Source organism: Neophocaena asiaeorientalis, unplaced genomic scaffold, assembly GCF_003031525.2.
Source record: "Neophocaena asiaeorientalis asiaeorientalis breed wild unplaced genomic scaffold, Neophocaena_asiaeorientalis_V1.1 scaffold280, whole genome shotgun sequence".
NCBI lineage: Eukaryota > Metazoa > Chordata > Mammalia > Artiodactyla > Phocoenidae > Neophocaena > Neophocaena asiaeorientalis.
Genome location: NW_020185321.1, coordinates 4,207,730 through 4,231,366, shown reverse-complemented (window position 1 = coordinate 4,231,366; position 23,637 = coordinate 4,207,730). Strand labels below are relative to the sequence as shown.

Below are 23,637 nucleotides of genomic sequence, written 5' to 3'. Positions count from 1 at the left end.
GAAGAGGTCCCCTAGGGCTTTTATGCTGGAAACGTTCTGGCAGTTTCTACATCAGGCAAGGTAATACTGCTGCCACCTTACAACACCAAAAGAGAAAGTAACACAGAAGAGAAAGGGAGGTGCTCACCTCAAGAACCAGGAAAGAAATGAGTAGAGCAAATGTTCTAGGAGTGGCAACTTTTTCCACCTAAAAGGGTTCCAGTGAGACTTATCTGCTGTATATTTCTCTCTTTTGTTGGCTCTGTACATAATTGTGTTCTGTACTGCAGAGAAGGACTAATAACACTTTTCAAGCCATGCTGGAAGCAATAATAAGTGATGATGATGACAACTAGCTGGGCACAGTGTTTCACACACGCTAATCACTTCTGATCGTCACAAGAGCTCTGGAAGGTGGGTGGTAATTCCATTTTATAGATGGACAGACTGAGGCTTAGAGATGTTAGAAGATTTGCTCAAGGCCATATAGACAATAAGAAGCAGAGTTGGGGCTTTGCTGGTGGTCCAGTGGTAAAGAATCTGCCTTCCAATGCAGGGGACACGGGTTCGATCCCTGCTTGGGGAACTAAGATCCCACATGCTGCGGGGCAGCTAAGCCTGTGTGTCACAACTACTGAGCTCGCGCGCCTCAACAAGAGAGCCCACGTGCTGCAAACTAGAGCCCACGTGCCCTGGAGCCCACACGCCACAACTAGAAAGAGAAAACCTGCACGCCACAACTAGAGAGAAACCCACACGCTGCAAAGAAAGATCCCGCATGCTGCAGCTAAGACCTGTCGCAGCCAAAATAAATAAATAAAATAAATATTAAAAAATATAGATAATTAAAAAATAAATACAACACTTTTATAAAATAAAAAGCAGAGTCACTTTCTACTCAAAACTTATTTCTCTAACAGAGAGATTATGAGGTTGAATCACCTGGGGTAAGGGGCAAAGTCACTGATGAGTACAGACAGGACAGGACTCATGTACACCCTGCCTGCCCCAGAGCACACAGTTGGCAACTGCAGTTCCTAGACACAGGCACCAGGATCTGTCAATCAACGAGCATATCCGAAACCTGGCTGCAAGTAAGGGAGCATTAGAAGCATGTTTTGGCTACCTTCAGGGGTGGGACAGTGGAACTGGTACTTTGTCTTAGGTTTCAAATGGTCAAGCGTTTGAATACTGAATTCAGGGCTTTTCTCAACCGCAGTCCTGGGCTAAGCTCTTGAGCAGAGGTCCTTGTCTAGCCAGTCAAGTTCATCAATGTTAGGCCACAGACTTGTTTTCCTAAGGATGAATGCTAAAGAGCTTCTCTGGCCCTTGCTGATAAAATCTTTAAAAAACCAACAGGAAAAAAAAAAAAACAAATGCCCAGCTATGTCATCTGAGTTGGTGAATATCCTGAGAGAGAGACCACGTCAGTACATAAATTCCAGAAACAACAAATACTATTCTGTGGAAAGAGCAAAATGTTAAGTTTGCAGGCCTACATTTCACAATCACATTTTAGGATTTAATTATAAGTCAGCAGTTTGAAACCTAGAATACACGCATATATTCTAAAACACATCAACAGCACTTAGTTTCCAGTTTAGCCTCTGAGAGCCTGTTTAGCCCATTATATACAAAAACATGGTAGTATTCCAGCTATCCTAATCGCATTTCAATGGGGGAAGTCAAGCCAAAATTCCAAAACACAGCAATAAGAAATATTTCCCCTTCTCAGCTCAAATGGTCCATGCTGGTCCCAGGAAAGCATAAGGGACAAGGTAGGTGCTATTGCACCCAGTGGCTTTACTAAACCCAACTCCTCAGGGTTGGTTCATCCCTCTCTAGCTGTCCTGACCTGGGGAACAAGGGCACTTGCCCCACAGGGTTGGAGGGCAAACAGCCCTGGAGGCCTAGCTCTGTCTCCTCCAGCACCTGGAGGCATGGACTGAAGAAGGGCCCAATAATGTTCAGGTTAAAATAATAGGCTTTGGCCTCATTTTCAAACCATTCTTGCCTGAAATTCTAAATAAAGCTAAAGGTGCTTGTGTCATTGCAGGATGGGAACTGAAACAGTCTGGGTCTAATACTGTTCAGCACATTCTGAGAGGGCAGAGGCCCTAACTGCTCTCCTGCCACATCTCTGCACAGCAGTGACCAGGCATCCTGAGGGCTAAACATGGTTCTTCACATAAAACAAAGAGAAGTCAAAGCTGTACATCTGTGCCTATACACATAGTAATCTGGAATGGCACAAACCAACCAGTTAACAGTGGTCTCCTCTGGGAAAAGGAATGGGATGGGAGAGTAGAGTAGTAGTTTTAAGTTTCACTGCTTGAATTTCTTTTGAGAAGTACGTTTCTTAAAAATACGCTTTATATATGATTTACATGTGTAATTTAAAAACTAAACTATGACAAGCCATTTTAAAAATACTTCAAAATCATAATTTCTCTGAATATATGATGTGATCACAGAAAAAAATCAGAAAATAAAAATAAACTTGGATAGGTTCAAAACAGAATGAGCCAAGAAGGAAATTATACATTTATACCAGCAGATTCAGCAAACTATAACTCATGGGTCAAATCCAGTCCAACAGACAGGTCTACAAGGTAAAACTGGTTTTCGCATTCTTAAAGGGTTATTTAAAAAAAAACAAAGAAGAATGTGAAAGAGACGCATGTGGTCCACGAAGCTTAAAATTTACTTACTATTTGCCCTCTACAGAAAAAGTCTGACGATGCCTAATGCCTGATTTACATCAAGACTATTGTGTCTTTTCAAAAATAGTTTCTGGGCTTCCCTGGTGGCACAGTGGTTAAGAATCCGCCTGCCAATTCAGGCGACACGGGTTCGAGCACTGGTCGAGGAAGATCCCCCATGCCGCGGAGCAACTAAGCCCATGCGCCACAACTACCGAGCCTGCACTCTAGAGCCTGCGAGCCACAACTACTGAGCCCGCGCGCCTAGAGCCTGTGCTCCACAACAAGAGAAGCCACCACAACGAGAAGCCTGAGCACCGCAACGAAGAGTAGCTCCCGCTCACCGCAACCAGAGAAAGCCCGCGCGCAGCAACGAAGACCCAATGCAGCCAAAAATAAATAAATAAAAACATAGTTTTAAATTCCTCTTGGAAATGCCTTCAAAATCACGATATGCCTTTTAAACACAATAAAAAATGAGTCAAAATACTTAATAGCCTAACTTTTTTTTCCCCTAAACCCACAACAGTATAAGTTAGCTTATTCAGCTACCACAATCACCAGATTTAGTTCAGAAGACTAGTGATTTCCTAAAATCAAACACAACCCCAGGATGGGGAAAGGAACATTCTCCCTCCTAGCATCCAGAAACCTAACCTCTAATGTGCTGCTAAAACGTACAAGGACACATGGAAAAATCAAACTCAGAAGAACTCTCTGAGCAGGTAAAAATAATGTAAAAAATCTAGCAGTGAAGCTAATTTAACAGATGACAGTTTAATAAATTATTTCCTAAACGAAGGAAGGAAAAACGTCATGTTTATTCTGAATGAAATTTGTATTCCAATCTTACACTCTACTGTAGAGCCCTGAAAAAGGGAGAATATTTCATTTTGACTACCAAAGACCCTAAGAAACATACTGAATAAGAATCAAATGCAACCAAATGTAAATAGATGTAAATTTAGAACTGAAAAAATAACTTATCCTGTAAACATGTGTAGAACTTTCTACATTAAACCAATGGTTCTATATCATGACAATTCACAAAGAAATCTTCATAATCGTATTTAGAATTCTCAGTCCCTACTATGTACTTTAACAGTATGTTATTTGGAAATTAAGTTCCAACTTGAAAATTTAAAGAACATAAAACATAGGCTGATTTGTTTAATAATCTTCTATCCTACTTAATTTGAAATGAAAGCAATTCAGAACCTGGCATGCAAAAATTTTTTACAAGGACAGGGTATCAATGGAAAGAGGACGAAGACCATCATTTCAGCGATTTGAGAAAAAACTAAGACAAACATTCTCACTTACCTCTGGAATACATTTTCCTACCCAAGTATGACACAGAAGATACTCTACCTCAATGTCCTGGAGACTGAATTCCTTCTGATCTGTAAAGTTTGCAGCCCCGGCACTAAGTTCCATCAGCATCTTGGCGATCTCAGGCTTTATGGCTGAAGTCAGCCGACTGGCTGCTTCCATGACGTGCTCCTGCACATCTTTGAGTTGCATGGCTGCCTTGGAATAGTGAGAGTTCCTGAACACAGTGCTGAAGAGATCTGTGAGGAAAGTACTGGCACGGCAGAAGACGTTGAGGGCGTCCAGGTATTTGGAGATGCCCTGCTGGATGTCGGCAATGGGAGTGGAGTGGGGCATGGCATGGTGGCAGCTGCCTGCGGCAGTCAGACTGCCCAGGGGGGCGGTGGTGGCCGTAGATGCCAGGGGAGCACTCAGTGCTCGGCCGAGCTCAGGCATTGGGTACTGCTGGTGCTGCTGCACCTTCTGCTTGGACCCGCCAAGCAGGAAGCGCCGCTTGTAGTCCATTTTACTGTCCTGGGCACTGCAGCAATACATGCGGGAAGGGGAACTGTCCCAGTGACCGTGAGAGGGTCAGGGTCCTGATTCCTTTTTCTCCCCCCTAAAACTGTAGCTAGGTATAAAAATAGTGGAGTTCTGCAAATCTAAGTTTTAAAAAAGGCATTTCCATGAGGCAGGTGACCATGTGATCCAATGTAGTTGTGAAAAGGACAAAAGGTTTATATAATTAATATTTTCAGTGCAGGCAGGACCTCTGACAAAAAATAAAAGTGTGCCCAAAATGCTATATAAGAAATGTTAGCATTCTACTCTCTTAATAAAAAGATATGCTTGCTGAGAAAAATGTTTACCTAGAATTGCTTTGCAAGAATATTTTGATACTTGTATTTACAATGGCAGAAAAATAACTTAACTTAAAAAAATGTAATATAATGTATCTTCAATATACCAGAGAAGTTAGAACCCAAAAACCCACAAGCTGATCAACAGCAATTTAAAAAGCAGTACAGAATTACTTCACACTAAGTCCTCAGTAAGGAAGATCAGACCTCTGCAGAATCTTGACAGAGCCTGCCTGCCAAAGCGATCTACCTGTAAAAGGTCTTCTCAACGCGGAAAATTTCCTTTAATATTTTCTGAAAGCAAGTTTTTTTTTTTTTTTTTAAATGGCATTTATTATAAGTCCTCTCCTTCTTTTCTTTTGTTTGCTGAGGTAGCAGTTTCCGTATAACATTAATAAGAGGTGCTTCCAGACTGGGTTGGCCCTCAATTGTAAAGTCTGAAGCAAGAATGCACAGATGTATTTGTAAGGCTTCTAAGTCATTTCCTGTAAGGGGGAAAAATAAGATAGAGTTAGGAAAGTTACAAGACAGTGAGTAATTCTGGAACATTAACTCCTGAAATGCTATTATCCACAAAGGTGGGCTCCAAATGAATAAGAAACTATATAAAAACCTTATAAAAGCAGGTACAACAGTGAGAGTGCAACTATGATATGATGACTGTTAGAAAATTCCTCAAGTTGTAGTACAAAAATAATGTAACAGAAAGTTTGATTCCCCACTAACCACTCCAAAACTCAGGCTGACAACTGACACATCAAGCAGAGCCTGGACTCATGTTTGTGTTTCCTCCTCAAAGAGCTCACAAATCCATAAGAGGATTAGAAGAGTACACAGATTAGGTGAGGGCTGTTGACAAGTAGAGCACTCCCAAAACCTTAAGGGGGATTTGGAAATGGAGTGATGAGCAAAGACTGAGAGAAATCAGGAAGGCTGTTATGAAGAAAATGTTACTCGGAGGTAGGCCTTGATTGTAGGATAGGTTTTGATAAGCACAAAAGGGATGGCTGGGGCTCACCAGATGAAAGGACCACCACAGCAAAGGCCCTGAAGCAGGATGGCTTAAAGTCTGTTCAGGATACCCAGCTGGGCTGAAGTGCAGCATACAGAAAGACAGAGCCTGGAGAGGTAAGGGGCTGGCAGGTTTGTAGACAGGATGCTACTCATCCTCACCCAGGTACCAATTTCCCCTCCAGATGTTCGAAAGGAAGCCTCGGAGGGTGTGCAGGTTCTTACAGCCTGGGGAAGCTTCTGTAGAACCCCTGGCTCTGGATAGGTGCAAAGAGCAAGGTCTGAACACCTCTGGTTGCAGTTTCTGAACTACGCTACAATAGTAATGTGATTCTTCCTACACAGCTACAACTAGGTTTACACTTGCCTGAAACTATCTATTCTTCCAAACATAACAACAGTTCAAATATGTTTTACTGAATGATACATGTAGTCTATATTAAACTTCAATGTATATGATGTCTGTATATAGTTTGGTCTACTTATTGATAACTAGGCTTTCTTTCCATTTTCCTTTTTTTTTTTTTTTTTTGCGGTATGCGGGCCTCTCACTGTTGTGGCCTCTCCCGTTGCGGAGCACAGGCTCCGGACGCGCAGGCTCAGCGGCCATGGCTCATGGGCCCAGCTGCTCCGCGGCATGTGGGATCTTCCCGGACCGGGGCACGAACCCGTGTCCCCTGTATCAGCAGGCGGACTCTCAACCACTGCGCCACCAGGGAAGCCCTCCATTTTCCTTTTTTGATAGATAAAAATAAATATAAATCATACCTTATCACTCATCATGGCCAAATACCATGCCTCCTTTAAAGTTCTACAACTACATTAGGAACACAGGAAGGCAGGCAGGTTATAAGAACAAGAGATGAGGAAAGTGCTATGGATACAAACACATACTCTAAAAGTATATAGCAATCCTAACCCAGCTAGCATATAAATCCAACTAAACCAGCCACCATTTGTAGCTCTGTGTTCAAGAGAATCTTGACTCTCTAAAAACTCTCATAACCTTTTCAAGAAACAAGATATCAAACAGCTATATGTAAGAAATCTGTTCCCAAATGTTCATTTTTCAGATTCATTACAATAAGGCAATCATATCTATTCCTAGCCAAGTGCTCCATTGTTATCAATGTGGCTGTACAAATTCCGATGTACAAAAGAAGCACTCAGCAGGAGTGCTGAAGGACGGAAGGCTGCTCACACAGAAACTGTGTGGTCTGTGAAGGAAAACCATCACCTTGAATTGGCCACAGTGAGTGTCTTGAGCAACCCTGAGGAGAACCTTTCTTTGTTCTGTGTTGTACACTGGTGCCTCTGGCTCTGAGAGTTCACCCTCATTCCTCTGCCAGATGATCCTAGAAGGTCAAGTAAGACCCATATACTTACTAATTTTTTTTTTTTTTTTGCGGTACGCGGGCCTCTCACTGTTGTGGCCTCTCCCGTTGTGGAGCATAGGCTCCGGATGCACAGGCTCAGTGGCCATGGCTCACGGGCCCAGCCGCTCCGCGGCATGTGCGATCTTCCCGGACCGGGGCACGAACCCGTGTCCCCTGCAACAGCAGGCGGACTCTCAGCCACTGCGCCACCAGGGAAGCCCCCTACTTACTAATTTTTTAAAAGTCACCATAAACATTAAACTTTTTTCTGCTTTACATGCTTCCAAAGTTTATGTAAATGAAACTTGTAATACTTAAAAATATACTACTTCACCAAATTCATCTACAAATTTAATGCAATCTCTAGCAAAACTTGAACTACCTTTTTTACAGAAATAGGCAAGCTGATCCTAAAATGCATATGGAAATGCAAGGGACCCAAGACGACCAAATGAATATTGAAAAAAATATGGAGGACTCACACTTCCTAACTTGAAAACGTACTGTAAAGCTATAGCAATAAAGACAGCAGAGCACTGGCATAAGAAATGACATATATGTATCAGTGGAATGCAGGTGAGAGTTTAGAATAAACCCATACCTCTATGGTCAACTGATTTTAGACAAGGGTGCCAAAACCATTCAGTTGGGAAAGAATAGTCTTTTCAATAAATGGTGATGGGACAACTAGATACCTACATGCAAAAAAAAAAAAAAAAGAATATGAACCCCTATCTTATATCATAAACAAAAATTAACTCAAAATGGATCAAAGACCTCAATAAGAGCTAAAACTATAAAGCTTTTATAAGAAAATACAGGGACTTCCCTGGTGGCGCAGTAGTTAAGAATCCGCCTGCCAGTGCAGGGGACACAGGTTCGAGCCCTGGTCCGGGAAGATCCCACATGCCATGGAGCAACTAAGCCCATGTGCCACAACTACTGAGCCTGCGTTCTAGACTCGTGAGCCACAACTACTGAGACCTTGTGCCACAAGTACTGAAGCCCGTGCAACTAGAGCCTGTGCTCCACAACAAGAGAAGCCACTGCAACGAGAAGCACGCGCACGACAACGAAGAGCAGCCCCCGCTCGCTGCAACTAGAGAAACCCAGCGCACAGCAACAAAGACCCAACACAGCCAAAAATAAATAAATAAAATGAATAAACTTTTAAAAAAAAGAAAGAAAATATAGGTGTAAATCTTTGTGATCTTAGATTAGGCAATGGTTTCTTGGACATATCTTTTTTTGTTGTTGTTGTTGGAACAGACACATATTTTTTAATGTTTCAATAATTATCTCTTCTCGCCTAGTGTTTTCAAAATTGGTTGGCCAAATTTTGACGAAGCTGAAAGGTTGTCTCAAGGTCTCTATACAATTTAAGGTCTTCTGTAACTTACAGGATTTATATTTCCAGTGATACTACTTTGTTTCTAGCTACCTGAAATGAGTCTTTACTTACATTTGAGAACCATGAAAACTTAAGAACAATAAAAAGGCTGTCACCTTACACAAACACAATCTGATTAGGTAAATCCAAGTCCAGTTCTGAGGTCAGCTATAGGGTTAGGTGGGTGTGGACAGTATCTGGGCCCCACAGTTTGACCAGTATCCCTAGGGAGTTGTCACCATAGTAAATTGTTTTAAATGAGTTTCTTTTTTTTTGTTTTAAACCAAGTCCATCAGGTGACACAAACTCAAGTTGATAGAAGTCTTGGCCCTCAGATCCAATCTCTGTCTCCGATGGTGCAGACATCGGGGAATTGCACCCTGTGTCCTCAGGCTGACTCCAGACCCTCACGCCATCCTGTTCCTGAGATGGCTTCCTTTGCTGCCACTACGATCATTGCTGCTACTTCAAGGACACAGCTCCAGCAGCTTCATCACTAGGCACAATGAGATCTTCTTCACCTTTTAGTGTCCTGGACAGGGGTGTTATCCTCTGTCTTGGGGACCTCACTGCTAGTGTCCGGCTGGGCATGGCCAGTGCCAGGGTCACAGCCTGGCTCGAGGACGGCCCCCTCCATCTTGCTTTTCCTTGCCGGTCCCCTGCTCAGGACTGTGGTCGCCCTCCCCTCCTCCAGGATGGGCTTTGGGGGGTCTCCTCCCCGACAGCTCCCTCCTCCAGCCCCTCTGTGTCTTGGCTCCTCTGTCTGGGCTCCTCTTCTTCACTGGCCACCCTCTCCTTCACCTCTGTAGGCTCTTCCATCTGCTCTTCAGCCGGTTTCTCCTCCATGGGGCTCCCACACCCGTCCTCTGCCTCTGGGCTGGAGGCTCGGGCTGGACGCTGGCTGGCCCCCTCCTCGGTGTTCCCCATGGCCGTTTCGTGCTGCTGGGCTACCCCCGAGGCCCTTCCCTTCTCCTCCTGCTTCTCTGTCCTGCTGGGTGTCCTCCTCAGAGGAGGGGATCCTGGAGTCTTGCTCTTGGCTGGGAACACCTTGTTGCCATTCTCTTCCTTGGCGCCATTCTCCTGGGAGGACTCCATGGCCCTGAGCTTCCCCAGGTCCCCACAATCCGATTGGGACCTTCTGAATAGCCTGGAGGGAGGGCACCTTTTTATGGAGGCCCTCGTCTGCACCTTACTGTAAGAGGGCAGATGACTGCCTTCAGGAGGCTGGTCAAAGCTGATGGGCACCTCCTCTGGCTTGCTGGCCCGAGACCACACGCCAGGGCTGCTGGGGGTAGAAAGCTGGCTGTGAAACGGTGATACCATGGCCTTGAGTTGGGGACTCTTGGGTGAGGCCCCAGGCAGCAGGGTCGCTGGATCAAAGGCTAAACTGGCCAGGAGCTTCTTGATCAGAGGCGAGCTCTTCACCTTGACTTTAGGAGGGTGGTTTGCATTGGGCGGTGACTTCTCTTCACCATTCTGGCCCAGTTCTACCCTGGGGAGGAATAGAGAGAGGGAGCAGGGCAGTTTCCTTCTTGTTGGTTTACTGGCTGGTGTCTCCTTTGCAGCGGCTGCCAGCTGGGCCACCGAGGGGGCCGCCGAGTCGTCCACACTGGCATTGGTCTCTGCCGGCCTTTCCTCCACGTCCTCCAGGTGCCAACTCGGTGGTGGCTGAACGCACTCGCTCTGGCCAGGGCTCGTGATCCCCACTCTCTGCTCGGCTCCCGTTGGGCCGGGTTTGGCTGCAGCAGGCACAGTGCAAGTGGGCAGCTGCGTGCCCGGCTTGCTGGCTGCAGAATGCCCCGCCCGCCTGGGCCCTGTGCTAGGGGAGGAGGGAGGAGGGAGGGGAGCCGGATATGACATCTTAAAGCACAAACAACAAAAGAAAAAATAGATAAACTGGACTTCATCAAAGCTAAAAACGTTGGTGCATCAAAGGTCACTATAAAGGTGAAAAGAAAACCCACAGTATGGGCAAAAATGCTGGAAAATCATGTATCTTGTTAAAAGTCTAGTATCCAGAATACAAAAAGAACTCTTAAAATTCAACAATAAAATGACAAATAATCTATTAAAAGGTGGGCAAATGATACTAAAAGACATTTCTTGAAAGATATACAACTGGTTAATAAGCAAATGAAAGGATGCTCAACATGGATAGTCACTAGGGAAACACAAATAAACCACAGTAAGATACTACTTCATACATGCTGGCATAGCTACAGTAAAAACAAACAAAAAACAAAACAGAAAATAAGTGTGGGTGAGAATGTGGAGAAACTGGAACTCTCATAAATTGCTGGTGAGAACGTGAAATGATGCTGCTACTGTGAAAAGCAGTTTGGCAGTTCCGAAAAACGTTAAACAGAGTCGCCATTAAGACCAAGCAATTCCACTCTTAAGCATATACCCAAGAAAACTGAAAACATGTATTTATATAAAAACTTGCACATGAATGTCCACAGCATCATTATTCATAATAGCCCCAAAGTGGAACAACCCAAGTCTATCAACTGCTGAATGAATAAACAAAATGTGGTATAGCCATACAATGGCATATTATTCAGCCATAAAAAAGAATGAAGTGGGACTTCCCTGGTGGCACAGTAGTTAAGAATCCACCTGCCAATGCAGGGGACACGGGTTCGAGCCCTAGTCCAGGAGGATCCCACATGCCGCAGAGCAACTAAGCCGGTGTGCCACAACTACTGAAGCCCGTGCACCTAGAGCCTGCGCTCTGCAATGGGAGAGGCCACCGCAATGAGAGGCCCATGCACTGCAACAAAGAGTGGCCCCTGCTCGCCACAACTAGAGAAAGCCCGAGCGCAGCAACAAATACCCAACGCAGCCAAAAATAAATAAATAAATAAATTTATTTAAAAAAAAAAAGAAAAAAAGAATGAAGTATTGATAAATGCTACAGTGTGGCTGAACCTTGAAGACATTATGGCAAGAGAAAGAAGCCAGAAACAGAAGGTCATATACTGTGAGATTCCATTGATATGAAACATCCAGATAAAGCAAATCCGTAGAGACAGATAAAAGTAGATCAGTGGTTGCCAGGAGTTGAGGAGAGGAAGGGAATGGGGAGTGACTATCAATTAATACAGAGTTTCTTTCTGAGGTGATGAAGACATTCTACAGTTAGATGGTGATGATGGTCGCACAATTTTGTTAATGTACTAAGACTCACTGAATTTCACACTTTAAAATGGTGAATTTTATGGTATGAGAATTATATATCAATTAAAAAGGAGAGAAATAGGGAAAAATATATACTACTGGCCTCCAGAAATGTCTATTTAGAATAGATGAGCATCTGCTACATCTGAAAAATGATTTACTGGGTAGATGGTCAGCTTTGTGGGTGGCTACCCACTAACCAGGGTGGTGATTATCTAGGTATTTACTTGGAGATAATAAAATCAAGCATAGTTACTATAATTTCTGTACTTTCCTATGTGTTATTCTTCAGTGAAAGTTTAAGGAAGAAACAAAGGATTAACTAGAACAAAAAGGAGGGAAGCTTGGGTAAGGAAAGTTTCATTCCAAGTGGAACAGCATGAGGGAGGGGAAACCCAGAAGGCAGTACCGCAGAGACTACCAAATGGCTGGTTTCAATCAAATCTCCTTCCTCCTTTACAATAAGCCAGCGGGGCCAAGAATATGTGCACCTCACTACTCTGAAATGTACATGCTTACATGACTAACTGGGGTATAATAAAAAGTTCTAGATGAAAAGCCTTGGCAAACTTTAAGATTCAGATCTAATCCAAACTATAATTTCAGTACTAAGAAGAAAGCAGCAGGTTCATGAAAATAAAAACCTAAAAAGAAAGGGGAGGGAAGTAATGTCATAAAAAATGGCAGAGTAAGAACCTCCAAAAATTCTCTCCTCCATAAAAACTTCGTGGCTATTGTAAATAGTGCTGCAATGAACATCATGGTACATGACTCAGAATCAACTTTTTAAAGACTAGAAATTAACAGGATTGAAGCAAACTGGGGAGCATTTATTCAAGAAAAATGGCTGAATCTCAGTAAGAATACAGTAGTACCCCCATCCATGGGGGGATATGTTCCAAGACCCCCAGTGGATGCCTGAAACCTCAGGCAGCATATACAGCATGAATACACTGGACAAAGAGATGATACATGTTCCAGGCGGGATGGAACGGGACAGCATGATATTTTATCATGCAACTCGGAATGGCGTGCAATTTAAAACTTATTTCTGGAATTTTCCACTTAATGTTTTCAGGCTGCACTTAACTGCAGGTAACTGAAATGGCTGAAAGTGAAACTGTGGATGGGGGGGGGGACTACTATAGTCAGCTTTGTAGCATTTTAACTTGATCTAGTTCCATTCCCTGCTCTCGAACTCTATGGTAACCTTGAAAAATAACAGCTGCATTTGCAGTGAAAACCAGAAGGCAGGCAGCAGAACTGGAGGGAGGAGAACTAGGCTAGAGCTCCTTCAGAGTTTCATTCCTAGAAAATTATCATTATCTGACTTATCTGCAGGTTCCCTGGAAGATCCCACTTGCAAGGATCTCTATTTGGTCTGACTTGGAACTCACCTGGAGAGGGAAGAGAATCTGATTTCCAGTTGCCACATTATATCATAAAAAATGTTCAGTTTTCAATTAAAACTTAACAAGACATGCAAAGAAACAAGAAAGTATGGCCCTTATACAGGAAAGCAAACAAATAAACAAACAAGAGAAACAACTGATGAGGAAGCCCAGATGTTGGACTTACTAGACAGAGACTAAAATCAGCTATTTTCAATATGTTCAAAGAACTAAAGGAAACCATATCTAAAGAACTAAAGGAAGTCAACTATACTTCTATTTTTTTTTAAGTAAAATCATTAAAAAGAAAAAAAAAAAGAACTAAAGGAACATATGAGAATGATGTCTCAGCAAATCCAGAATACTACTAAAAGAGAGAAATATTTTTAAAACAGAACCAAATAGAAATTCTGGAGTTGAAAAATACAACTAACATAAAAAAATTAACTAAAGGCTCAACAGCAGATTTGAACAGGAATCAGTGAAACTGCAGATTAACCAACTGAGATTATCCAGTCTGGGGAACAGGAAGAAAAAAGAAAAGAGTCTCAGAGACCTGTGGGACACCATCAAGCATACCAGCATAATATAATAGGATTCTCAGAAGAGGAGAGGGAGAAAGGCACAGAAAAAAAATATTTGAAGAAATAAAGGCCCCAAATTTCTCAAATTTGATAAAAAGCACATGAATCTACACATCTATGAAGCTCAATAAACTCCAAGTAGGATAAACTCAAAAAAATCAACCTAGGCATATTATAATCAAATTGCCTAAAGCCAAAGCAAGAATCTTGAAAGCAACAAGAGAAAAGCAATTCATCATGTATAGTTGATTCTCATTATTTACAGGCAGTTATAAAAAGTTGCCATGTACACTGAATTAGCAAATACTGAACCAGTACTCCTAGATCCTGTGAGCCTCTAGTCAAAACATTTTCACCAACCAATCAATATATAACCTTGTTTTACGTGTGTTTCTGTTTAAAGACACCTTAGTTAATATTCACTGTTGATTCATTAACACTGAACTCACAGGTAATGGCACTATAACTCATGCCTGAATGACACTCATCTAACAGGTCTTTTCTCTGTTAGGTACATCACGGCCTTCTTGGGCTTATGAACACTAAACAGCACTTCAGCAATACACTTAGGGGCCATTTTAAACAGTGAAACTGCCAACAAAAAGTATAAAAATGCAAAAAATGTGGCACTAAACAGACTACGAAAAGAATACTTGTTTATAGTCTGAGAGCTGAAATGAGAAGGCAGAGCGTCACCCTGTTCATCCTCAGCTGGGGGTGTGCCTGTTGTGCAATTCAAATTTTTTGCCACTCTGCACATGTCTACAACTGACCACAAGAGTTCTACAAGTATTGATTCTGTGTTGCAAATAAATTTTAGCCAGTAAGCTTATCTGCAAATACAGGATCTGAGAATCGTGAGGATCAACTATATATAACACTACTTGAAACACTTGTGCTCCCAACATAATGGGGTACTCCTCTTTTTAAAAATATAATATACAAAAACATCAATCTATGACACAAATAACCAGAGGGTTACTGACCATCTTACAAGATACAGAGGTTCCTTTAAGTACTGAACCCATGGTATATTTAATGTAACAATTCAGCAATTCTATTATGTACAACCTTTCAGGATTTCATTGTGATTTTTAAAGGCTCAAGCCTATATATTTAAGGTACAATCTATCTGCCAATTTAGAAGTATATAACTTATAAAGACAAATTTATGCTTTAAGAGAACAATTACATTTGGTGAATCACATTCACTCCTTTTTTTCCCCTTCTAGAATGCATTATTTTAAAAATAAAAAATAACATTTGTAAAAGCTAAACAAGTTGAGGAGTTATATTATTATTCATTAAACTTTTTATTTTAGTGCTAAGCTCATGGTGAAATTTTTTATAAAAATGCCAATGGATATTACAAATGCTTAAAGAAAAACTTAACAAGGTAAAATATATATTAATATCTCTTCACTGACTAGCTTGCATATAGCTGCTTCATCAAAGATGATTACTTCAATTGAAAAGACAAACAATAACAAGTATTGGTGAGAATGTGGAAAAATTGGAACCCTCATACATTGCTAGTAGGATGTTAAAATAGTACAGCACTTTGGAAAACAGTTTGGTAGCTCCTTAAAATAAGTATAGTGTTAGCACATGACCCAGCAATTCCACTCTAATGAATATATTCAAGAGAAATGAAAAATATAAATCCACACAAAAATCTATACATCAACATTCACAGCAGCATTACTCAAAATAGTCAAAAAATAGAAACAACCCAAATGTCTCTCAACTGATGAATGAATAAACAAAATGTGGTACAGCTATACAATGGAACATTAAATATATATATTATGTACATATAAAGGAATGAAGTACTGATACATGCTAAAACATGGATGAACTTTGAAAACATTGTGCTAAGTGTGAAAGAAGCCAGACACAAGAAGCCACATATTATATGCTCCCACTGATATGTAATACCCAGAATAGGCAGATCCACAGAAACAGAAGGTAGATTTGTGGAATGGAGAATCACTGCTAATGGGTACAGGGTTTCTTTTTGCGGCAATGACAAGGTTCTGAAGTTAGATAATGGTGACTGTTGCACAACTCTAAATATACTAAAACACATATGGTATGTGAATTACATCTCAATAAAGCTGTTATTTTCCCTATGTAACTTCATTGCCATTTTCCTTATGTAACTTCTCATTTAATAGCAAAAGGTACATAATAAAAAATAAGTTTTCGGGACTTCCCTGGTGGTGCAGTGGTTAAGAATCCGCCTGCCAATGCAGGGGACACGGGTTTGAGCTCTGGTGTAGGAAGATCCCACATGCCGTGGAGCAACTAAGTCCGTGTGCCACAACTACTGAGCCTGCACTCTAGAGCCCATGAGCCACAACTACTGAATCCGCGTGCCACAACTACTGAAGCCCGTGCGCCTGGAGCCCATGCTCCACAACAAGAGAAGCCACCGCAAGGAGAAGCCTGCTCATAGCAACGAAGAGTAGTCCCCACTCGCCGCAACTAGAGAAAGCCCGTGCGCAGCAGTGCAGACCCAACGCAGCCAAAAATAAATAAATAAATAAAATAATTAATTTAAAAAATAATAAGTTTTCCAGAGATACCTTTAATGCCAGACTTAGTTTCCTTTTCATACTTCAATTAGAAATCTGGATTTAAATGCTGCTATCCCAAATCTGGGAATGTGAGTACTGAAAAGGCCCTTAAAGATCATCTAATTTAAGCCCTTCAATTTACAGATGAGGGAAAAAAAGTCTCAGGATACTAAATGTCTTGCACTAGACCACATAGCGCCTGTATCTTGACCCTCAGAACTCTAAATGTGTACATAAATATTCTGTTCAGCACTATCCAGACTGACACATTAAGCTACACTACAGGAATAAATCCTGAAAGGAGTGGCCTAACCTAAGATTTATTTTTTGCTCACATAAAGTTCAAGGCAGCCCTTCAACTTGTAGGGACATCATTGGAACTTTTGTTTTCCACAGTCACCTTAGCTCAACAAACTCATATCAACTCTTTACTGCTTCCCACTGTAAGTGACACACATCACTTCCCATCACAGCCCTTTGGCCAGAATTAGTCACTTGTGCTAATGTAACCACAAGGTAAACTGGGAAATGTAGGGGGACACATGGAATACTGGGTAAGCAATACAGTCGGCCACAGCTGCCCATCCAGCCCAGCTGTGGGTTGTACAGTTTTTACAAGATGGCGAGAGCAATTCTGATTCCACCCAGGAGAGGCTGCTTTGCAATGTGGAGTCCCTACAGTTGCTTTCCAGAGGCCAGGTGATGCTCACATAGGCTGCTCCAGGACATGGTTCTTTGCTGTGTTTATGTATGCAGGGTGGGGGAGTGGAAGGAGGTAGAGAAGGAAAGGTCACAGAGTCCTTTGAGAGACTGATGACAAAACACTCCATAGTCTTTTTTTTTTTTTTAAAATAGAGTTTGAGTAACAGAGAGGAAGTACCAAGCTTATAAAGATGAAAGGTCAGGTAGAGAATTTATCGTAGGAGAGTTTAAACATTTATTTATTTATTTATTTTTGGCTGTGTTGGGTCTTCGTTTCTATGCGAGGGCTTTCGCTAGTTGCAGCGAGCAGGGCCCACTCTTCATCGCGGTGCGCGGGCCTCTCACTGTCGCGGCCTCTCGTTGTGGAGCGCAGGCTCCAGACGCGCAGGCTCAGTAGTTGTGGCTCACGGGCCCAGTTGCCCCGCGGCATGTGGGATCTTCCCGGACCAGGGCTCGAACCCGTGTCCCCTGCATTGGCAGGCGGATTCTTAACCACTGCGCCACCAGGGAAGCAACACTCCATAGTCTTAACACTATCCAAAACACCAAAGTTTTCATTCAGTTTTGGATTTAGAGCCCCAGGTGAAGAACCACCTGCCATCCACATTCGCCATGTTTCCCTTCCCTACAGAGGAACGCTACACTGAGCTGGAGGCAGCAGGTGACTTCATCCAAACTGAGCCTCTCTTCCTGCACTTAGTGTTGGTCCAGCAATAACCAAATAGGGGAGGCCAAAGGCTCAAGCTAACGCAGTCAGGGGGCACCAAAGAGAAATATATACTGGATCCTCTGTGGGGGTTTTTTGCTTTATTTTTTAGCTTAATTTTTTGTTTATTTGTGTTTTGTTTGTTTGTTTTTTGGCTGCGCCATGTTACTTGTGGGATCTTAGTTCCCCGACCAGGGACTGAACCCATGCCCCCTGAAGTGGCAGCACACATTCCTAACCACTGGACTCCCAGGGAATTCCCATATTGAACCCTTTGTATCCACATCACTTATTACCTGTGCACCTGTATCCTCAAGGTGTGGTCCTCAGGCTGTGAGCATCAGAATTGAATTGCTAAACACCAAAGGTGCACCTGTATTAGGATAAGTCTGTCTATAGGCCATATCAGTGTACAGGGCGTGGTTATAATGCCCACTGAACATGTTATTAAGAATGGAAATTTTTTAAGCAATTTTTTATGAGATGCCATATTAACATTAACCTTGTTAAGACTAGGATGAAAAGAAAGAAGCCAACCAAAGCTTAAGGACTTCCTTCCCTGACATTAGAATCAGAACATCCCTTTAATGGAATGACTATTAAAATGCTGATTCCTGGAATACAATCCAAATCTAACGAATCAATCTTTGGAGGCAGGAGCAGAGAATATGCATTTTTTACAAGATCCTCAGGTGATTCTAGATGCACGCTATAATTTGAGAGTCAAACTGGTCAGCTAAAAACCTGCTGAAAGCCACAAGGATGACGACACCTGAGCATGGACATCTGAAGTTGCTGACTATATAAACACCACTTAAGGCAACTCAGGTATTTCACCAATATTCCTATTCATCAAGAATCCAGAAAGGGACTTCCACCTCCATGTGATAAATGACTCTACTTCTTAGAACCAAGGGGCTGGTTGGAAAATTCAATGAAAACTTCTGTTTGTATCATAATTGCTTCTAACAAGACCACTCCGGTCCAACAGTCAAGCCTGGGGTTCTTCTCCAGGCAGAAAGAACAAACAAGCCCCTGAAGAAAACAAAAATTGGTTTTTACTTATTCTTAATGGATCCGGTGTTCCTGTGCTGACCTTTGCTGTAATCAAAACTAGATAGTGTTGAATTCAAGGAAATATGGAATTGAAATACCATTCAAGTTCTATCATTTTCAAATAGGCTTTTGCCAAGAAACAATACGCAAAGAAGGTGGTGACATCCATCTAAGGAGTCATCTTCATGGCAGTGATCATAATATCCCCTGACAAAATACTGATGGAAGCTCGGTGATGGGTACACATGAGATTGATCACATTATCTGCTCTACTGTTGTATATGATCAAACAGTTCTGTAATGAAAAGTTTAAAATGCACACAAACATGTATATAAGCACATGGATATATCTCTTTTACTTTTTTTAATAAAATTATTCTCAATACTTGTCTTATTGTTTTTTGAAAGCTTTTCCTCCATATTTATCTCCCTGAAGGGCTAAAATATGTTCAATCCATTTAAGGACATTTCTGCTGTGTATTTTCTTAAAAAGAATTTTCACTGGGAAAATATTCACCATTTATGAATCCACTATTCATGCTACATGGAAATAAATAAGCATTGTGAAAGATCTCAGAAGTCAGTTGTAGCCAAGACTTGTAAGATTTAAGTACGGTATTCATAAGTTTTAATGCTGCCTAAGATTCTCAAACACATGGCAGAAAAGGACATTTTAGTAGATATCACATCTTTTCAACATTACAATAATTTGTAAAAATTCTCAATAGATTAAAATTGAACTCAGACCTGATTACATCATTTAAAGCATTCCTTTCTGCATCAAAGTCAACAGGAATTTGTATTTCAAACAATAACAAAGAACATGCTTGAAACTAGACAAAAGTTAAGTATAAAAGGGTTTTCTTATACCCATAACTGATAAAATTTTTAAAAAGTGGTCATCCTGAGAAAATTTGAAGAGCTTCCCTTTAGAGATGCAGTGGAAAAGAAAGTGGCCCTGGTGGCTAACTAACTGGTTGAGATCCTGGCTCTGCCACTTACCAGCTATGTGACTTGGGCAAGTTCTTTAACCTCTGTGTGCCTCAGTTTCATCGTCTGTAAAATAGGGATAATAACAGTAACTACTGTTATTGAGTTAAATGAGTTTATACATACAAAGCATGTAGAATAATGTCTGGCACATATTAAGCACTACTTGTCTGATGATCTTATTATTATTATCATTCCAGTAAGTGAAAGTAACCAGGCCTTATTATCTTGCTTGTCTGGAAAAAAGTTACTGACAAACAAGAAAGGTCTTGTAAAGTCATCCAATCCCTAAACTGAGTAGATATCTACGTATTCTAGGGTGGGTGGCATCACATGTTTCAGTAATGTGATAGTTATTATTTGTGAACACAGAGAACAATTTTAAATCCATTTCAGTCATTAAGCCAATAGAGAAAAAGGAGTGAAAAGCACTCCTGTTGTCAGAAATGGTATGGCACAAAGTAGCTTCATTTCAAGATGACAGGCTAAATAAACAGGCACATATACTTACCTCCCCACCTTCCTCAAATCCCAAAGACAACAAAAAGATATTCACAAGGGAATCACAACATAACGGTAATTAAAATGGCCGAGAGATATAGTCTATTTGAATGCTGGCCACTTTCTAGAAGACAGAAAGGAAGTGGAGGAAACTGTATGACAAGATAGACCAGAGCAGAGCTAGACACTTCTCAGAACATGTAAAGCCAAAGGCGGGCAGAGAAGCAGAGCCCTTTTCCTGGAGGAGCTGGATAAATGCCCAGCTTTGAGTCAGCAGGTACAGTCAGGAGTGGGAAATAGGTTCATCTACCTGACCTCCTCCATACTTCTCACCCCTGGTCACTGAATCAGCCAACTCCTATTAAGCCAAGAGGACTGTTGGAAAAACAGGAACCTCTTGTCAATAACCTATATAATCAACCTGGTTCTTCATCGATAAGCATCACCAGATAGTGAAAGAAAACCAAGAGGACATAAAGGAAAACTAAGATGAAAAGCAGATCAGACTCCAGGAGAAACATATATTTTAGGTCCCAGAAAAACTGGTATCTAAAGAAATTCTAACTGGTATCCTCAGAGAGATATGAGAAGATAATGCAACCTTAAAACAAAAGCAAGCAAAACATAAATGAAGCAGAAATCAAGGAAGAACTCTTGGAAATAAGAAAGATGATTGCCAAGATGAAAAACAAGGGAATAAATAAAATAGGAGTGGAGTAGCATGTAGGGGATACACACACACACACACCCCATACTTGCTTATATTTTTTAAAATAAGCAATGGAAGAATAAACCAAAAACCAATAAAAATGTTTACCTATGAGGTACAGAGAAGAACAAAGGCAAGGAAGGAAGCCATACTTCTCTCAGTATAACTGGCTTTATATAGTTTTATCTTTAGAACCATGTAACTATATTATATAATTATAAAAAAAAAGTAAATAAAAAATAAAACAATCCTAAAAATAAAAAACAGACAAGTGAACCTAAACTATTTATCGAATTGGTGGCATAACCACACAGAGAAGGATTTTTCAAGTTAAAACAGTGTCTTGACTGTACCTCTCTGGTGTTATTGTCAATAAAGGAGAAGAGACACAAATATAAAATCAAAGAAATAAAAATCCTGTAATCCTTCTATTGAATTTGAATCATGAGTTATCTTTTTCTTTCTAAAAAGTATACATTTACTTTACTGAAAAGATCTAAATTCACATCCCAGTTGCAATTAATGCCCTTAATACTACTTCCTCCCACCAAATAGGATGAGAATTCCTTATAGAAATGGCTGATTCTAGATATGGGGTCAAAAACAAAAAGGTAAGCCCAGGAATTCTTATCAGGCCAGAAATAAGGGAACCCATCTAATACTACCCAGCCCATGTCATAGGACCCAGGGTAAACCTGAAGAATAAGTTCTTATATTAATGGCCAATAATGGTAGAATTTCAGAATCCAAAGAATAACTCTTCTGGAGCAAAATTCATTAAGTATATAAAAATTAATGAGTTTGGACTTGGCAATGATTTCTTGCATATGATACCAAAAGCAAAGGCAATAAAAGAAAAAAACAGACAAATTTTACTTCATCAAAATTAAAACTTCTGTACATCAAAGGACACAACTGATAGAGTGAAAAGACAACCAAAGAATGGGAGAAAATATCTGTAAGCCATATATCTGAAAAGGAATTAATATCCAGAATATATAAAGAACTCATATAACTCAAAAATATATAACCAAACAATCCAATTATCAAATGGGCAAAGGACTTGAATAGACATTTGTCCAAAGAAATAGACTAATGGCCAACAAACACATGAAAGAATGCTCAACATCACCAACCATTAGGGAAATGCAAAGCAAAACCACAATGAGATACCACTTCATATGCATATATGACTATTACAAAAAGAAAAAACCAACACACAAAAACAACACGTTGGCAAGGATGTGGAGAAACTGAAACCCTGTTCCTTGCTGGTGGAAATGTAAAATGGTATGGTCACTATGGAAAACAGCATGGCAGTTCCTCAAAAAATTAAACATATAGCTAATTACCATATGATCCAGCAATTCTACTCCTGGGTATATACACAAAAGAACTGAAAGCAGGGACTCAAACAGATATTTGTACACCTATGTTCATATCAGCATTATTCATAATACCAGGAAGGCCGAAACAAGCTAAATATCCATCAATGGATGAATGGATAAACAAAATGTGGTATAACCACATAATGGAATATTATCCAGCCTTAAAAGGATGGAAATTCTGATATATGCTTCAATATAGATGAAACTATATTTATCCATGTGGCAAGTGACCTCTCTACTTGTCAGGCCAGAGATCTGCAGAAACCTGGCAGTAGTTGCAATATCTGTGGCCTTAAGACAGGTGCTGTGGGGAAGAAGGTGGAGACCATGGTCTCTACTTCCAAAGTCACAGCTAAACAACAGGATCATCAAGCACCCTGTCTCTTAAGCACAGGCCTGATATGGGGGAAGAGTCTGGTTATTTTTCTGCGGAGCCTGTCCTTTATCTTTTACCTTCTGTTTACAGCATCTTATGATCCACATACACATACACACACACACACACACGCGCACACACACACACACACACACACGTTTTTCTCTCATTTCTCTAGTCAAATATGTTCATCTGTTCTTTCACAGTGTCAAGTTTTACAAGTTAATCTACCTTGCCCAAACTGATGATCAAATATAGTTGAACCCTTTGAAGAAGATATACAATGGCCAATAAGCACATGAAAAGACGCTCAACATCATTAGCTATCAGGGAAATGCAAATCAAAGCCATGAGATACCACTTCACAACTACTAGGATGACTATAATAAAAAGACAGACAATAGGGCTTCCCTGGTGGCACAGTGGTTGGGAGTCCGCCTGCCGATGCAGGGGACGTGGGTTCGTGCCCCGGTCCGGGAAGATCCCACATGCCGCATAGCTGCTGGGTAAAAAAAAAAAAAAAAAAAAAAAAAGACAGACAATAACAAGTGTTGGCAAGAATGTGGAGAAATTAGAATCCGTGGGAATGTAAAAGGGTGCAAATACTTTGGAAAACAGTCTGGCAGTACCTCAAAAGGTTAAATGTAGGACTTCCCTGGTGGCACAGTGGTTAAAAATGTGCCTGCCCACGCAGGGGACACGGGTTCGAGCCCTGGTCGGGGAAGATCCCACATGCCGCAGAGCAACTAAGCCCCTGCACCACAACTACTGAGCATGCGCTCTAGAGCCCGCGAGCCACAACTACTGAAGCCCGCACGCCTAGAGCCCATGCTCCACAGCAAGAGT

The 23,637-nt window shown here is 41.2% G+C and overlaps 1 protein-coding gene and 1 pseudogene across 5 annotated transcripts in view; both read right to left on the bottom strand.

The window, feature by feature from the left end:
* Nucleotides 1-23,637, bottom strand: part of GARRE1 (granule associated Rac and RHOG effector 1) — an 81,445-nt gene that overhangs the window by 43,249 nt on the left and 14,559 nt on the right. For 2 of the 5 annotated variants that reach the window (XM_024734016.1, XM_024734019.1), the window contains exons 2-3: nt 19,830-19,883; nt 4,053-5,337 (exon numbers count right to left, since the gene is read on the bottom strand). The exons of 1 other annotated variant lie outside the window; for it this stretch is intronic. In XM_024734016.1, coding sequence (XP_024589784.1) covers nt 4,053-4,547 — 495 coding nt within the window. In that variant the 5' untranslated portion in view covers nt 4,548-5,337; nt 19,830-19,883. Of the gene's footprint in view, nt 1-4,052; nt 5,338-19,829; nt 19,884-23,637 lie in introns of those variants that run through there. 2 more of the 5 variants (XM_024734017.1, XM_024734018.1) reach the window with 2 other exon arrangements.
* LOC112392379 (capZ-interacting protein pseudogene) lies at nt 9,147-13,244 on the bottom strand (annotated as a pseudogene).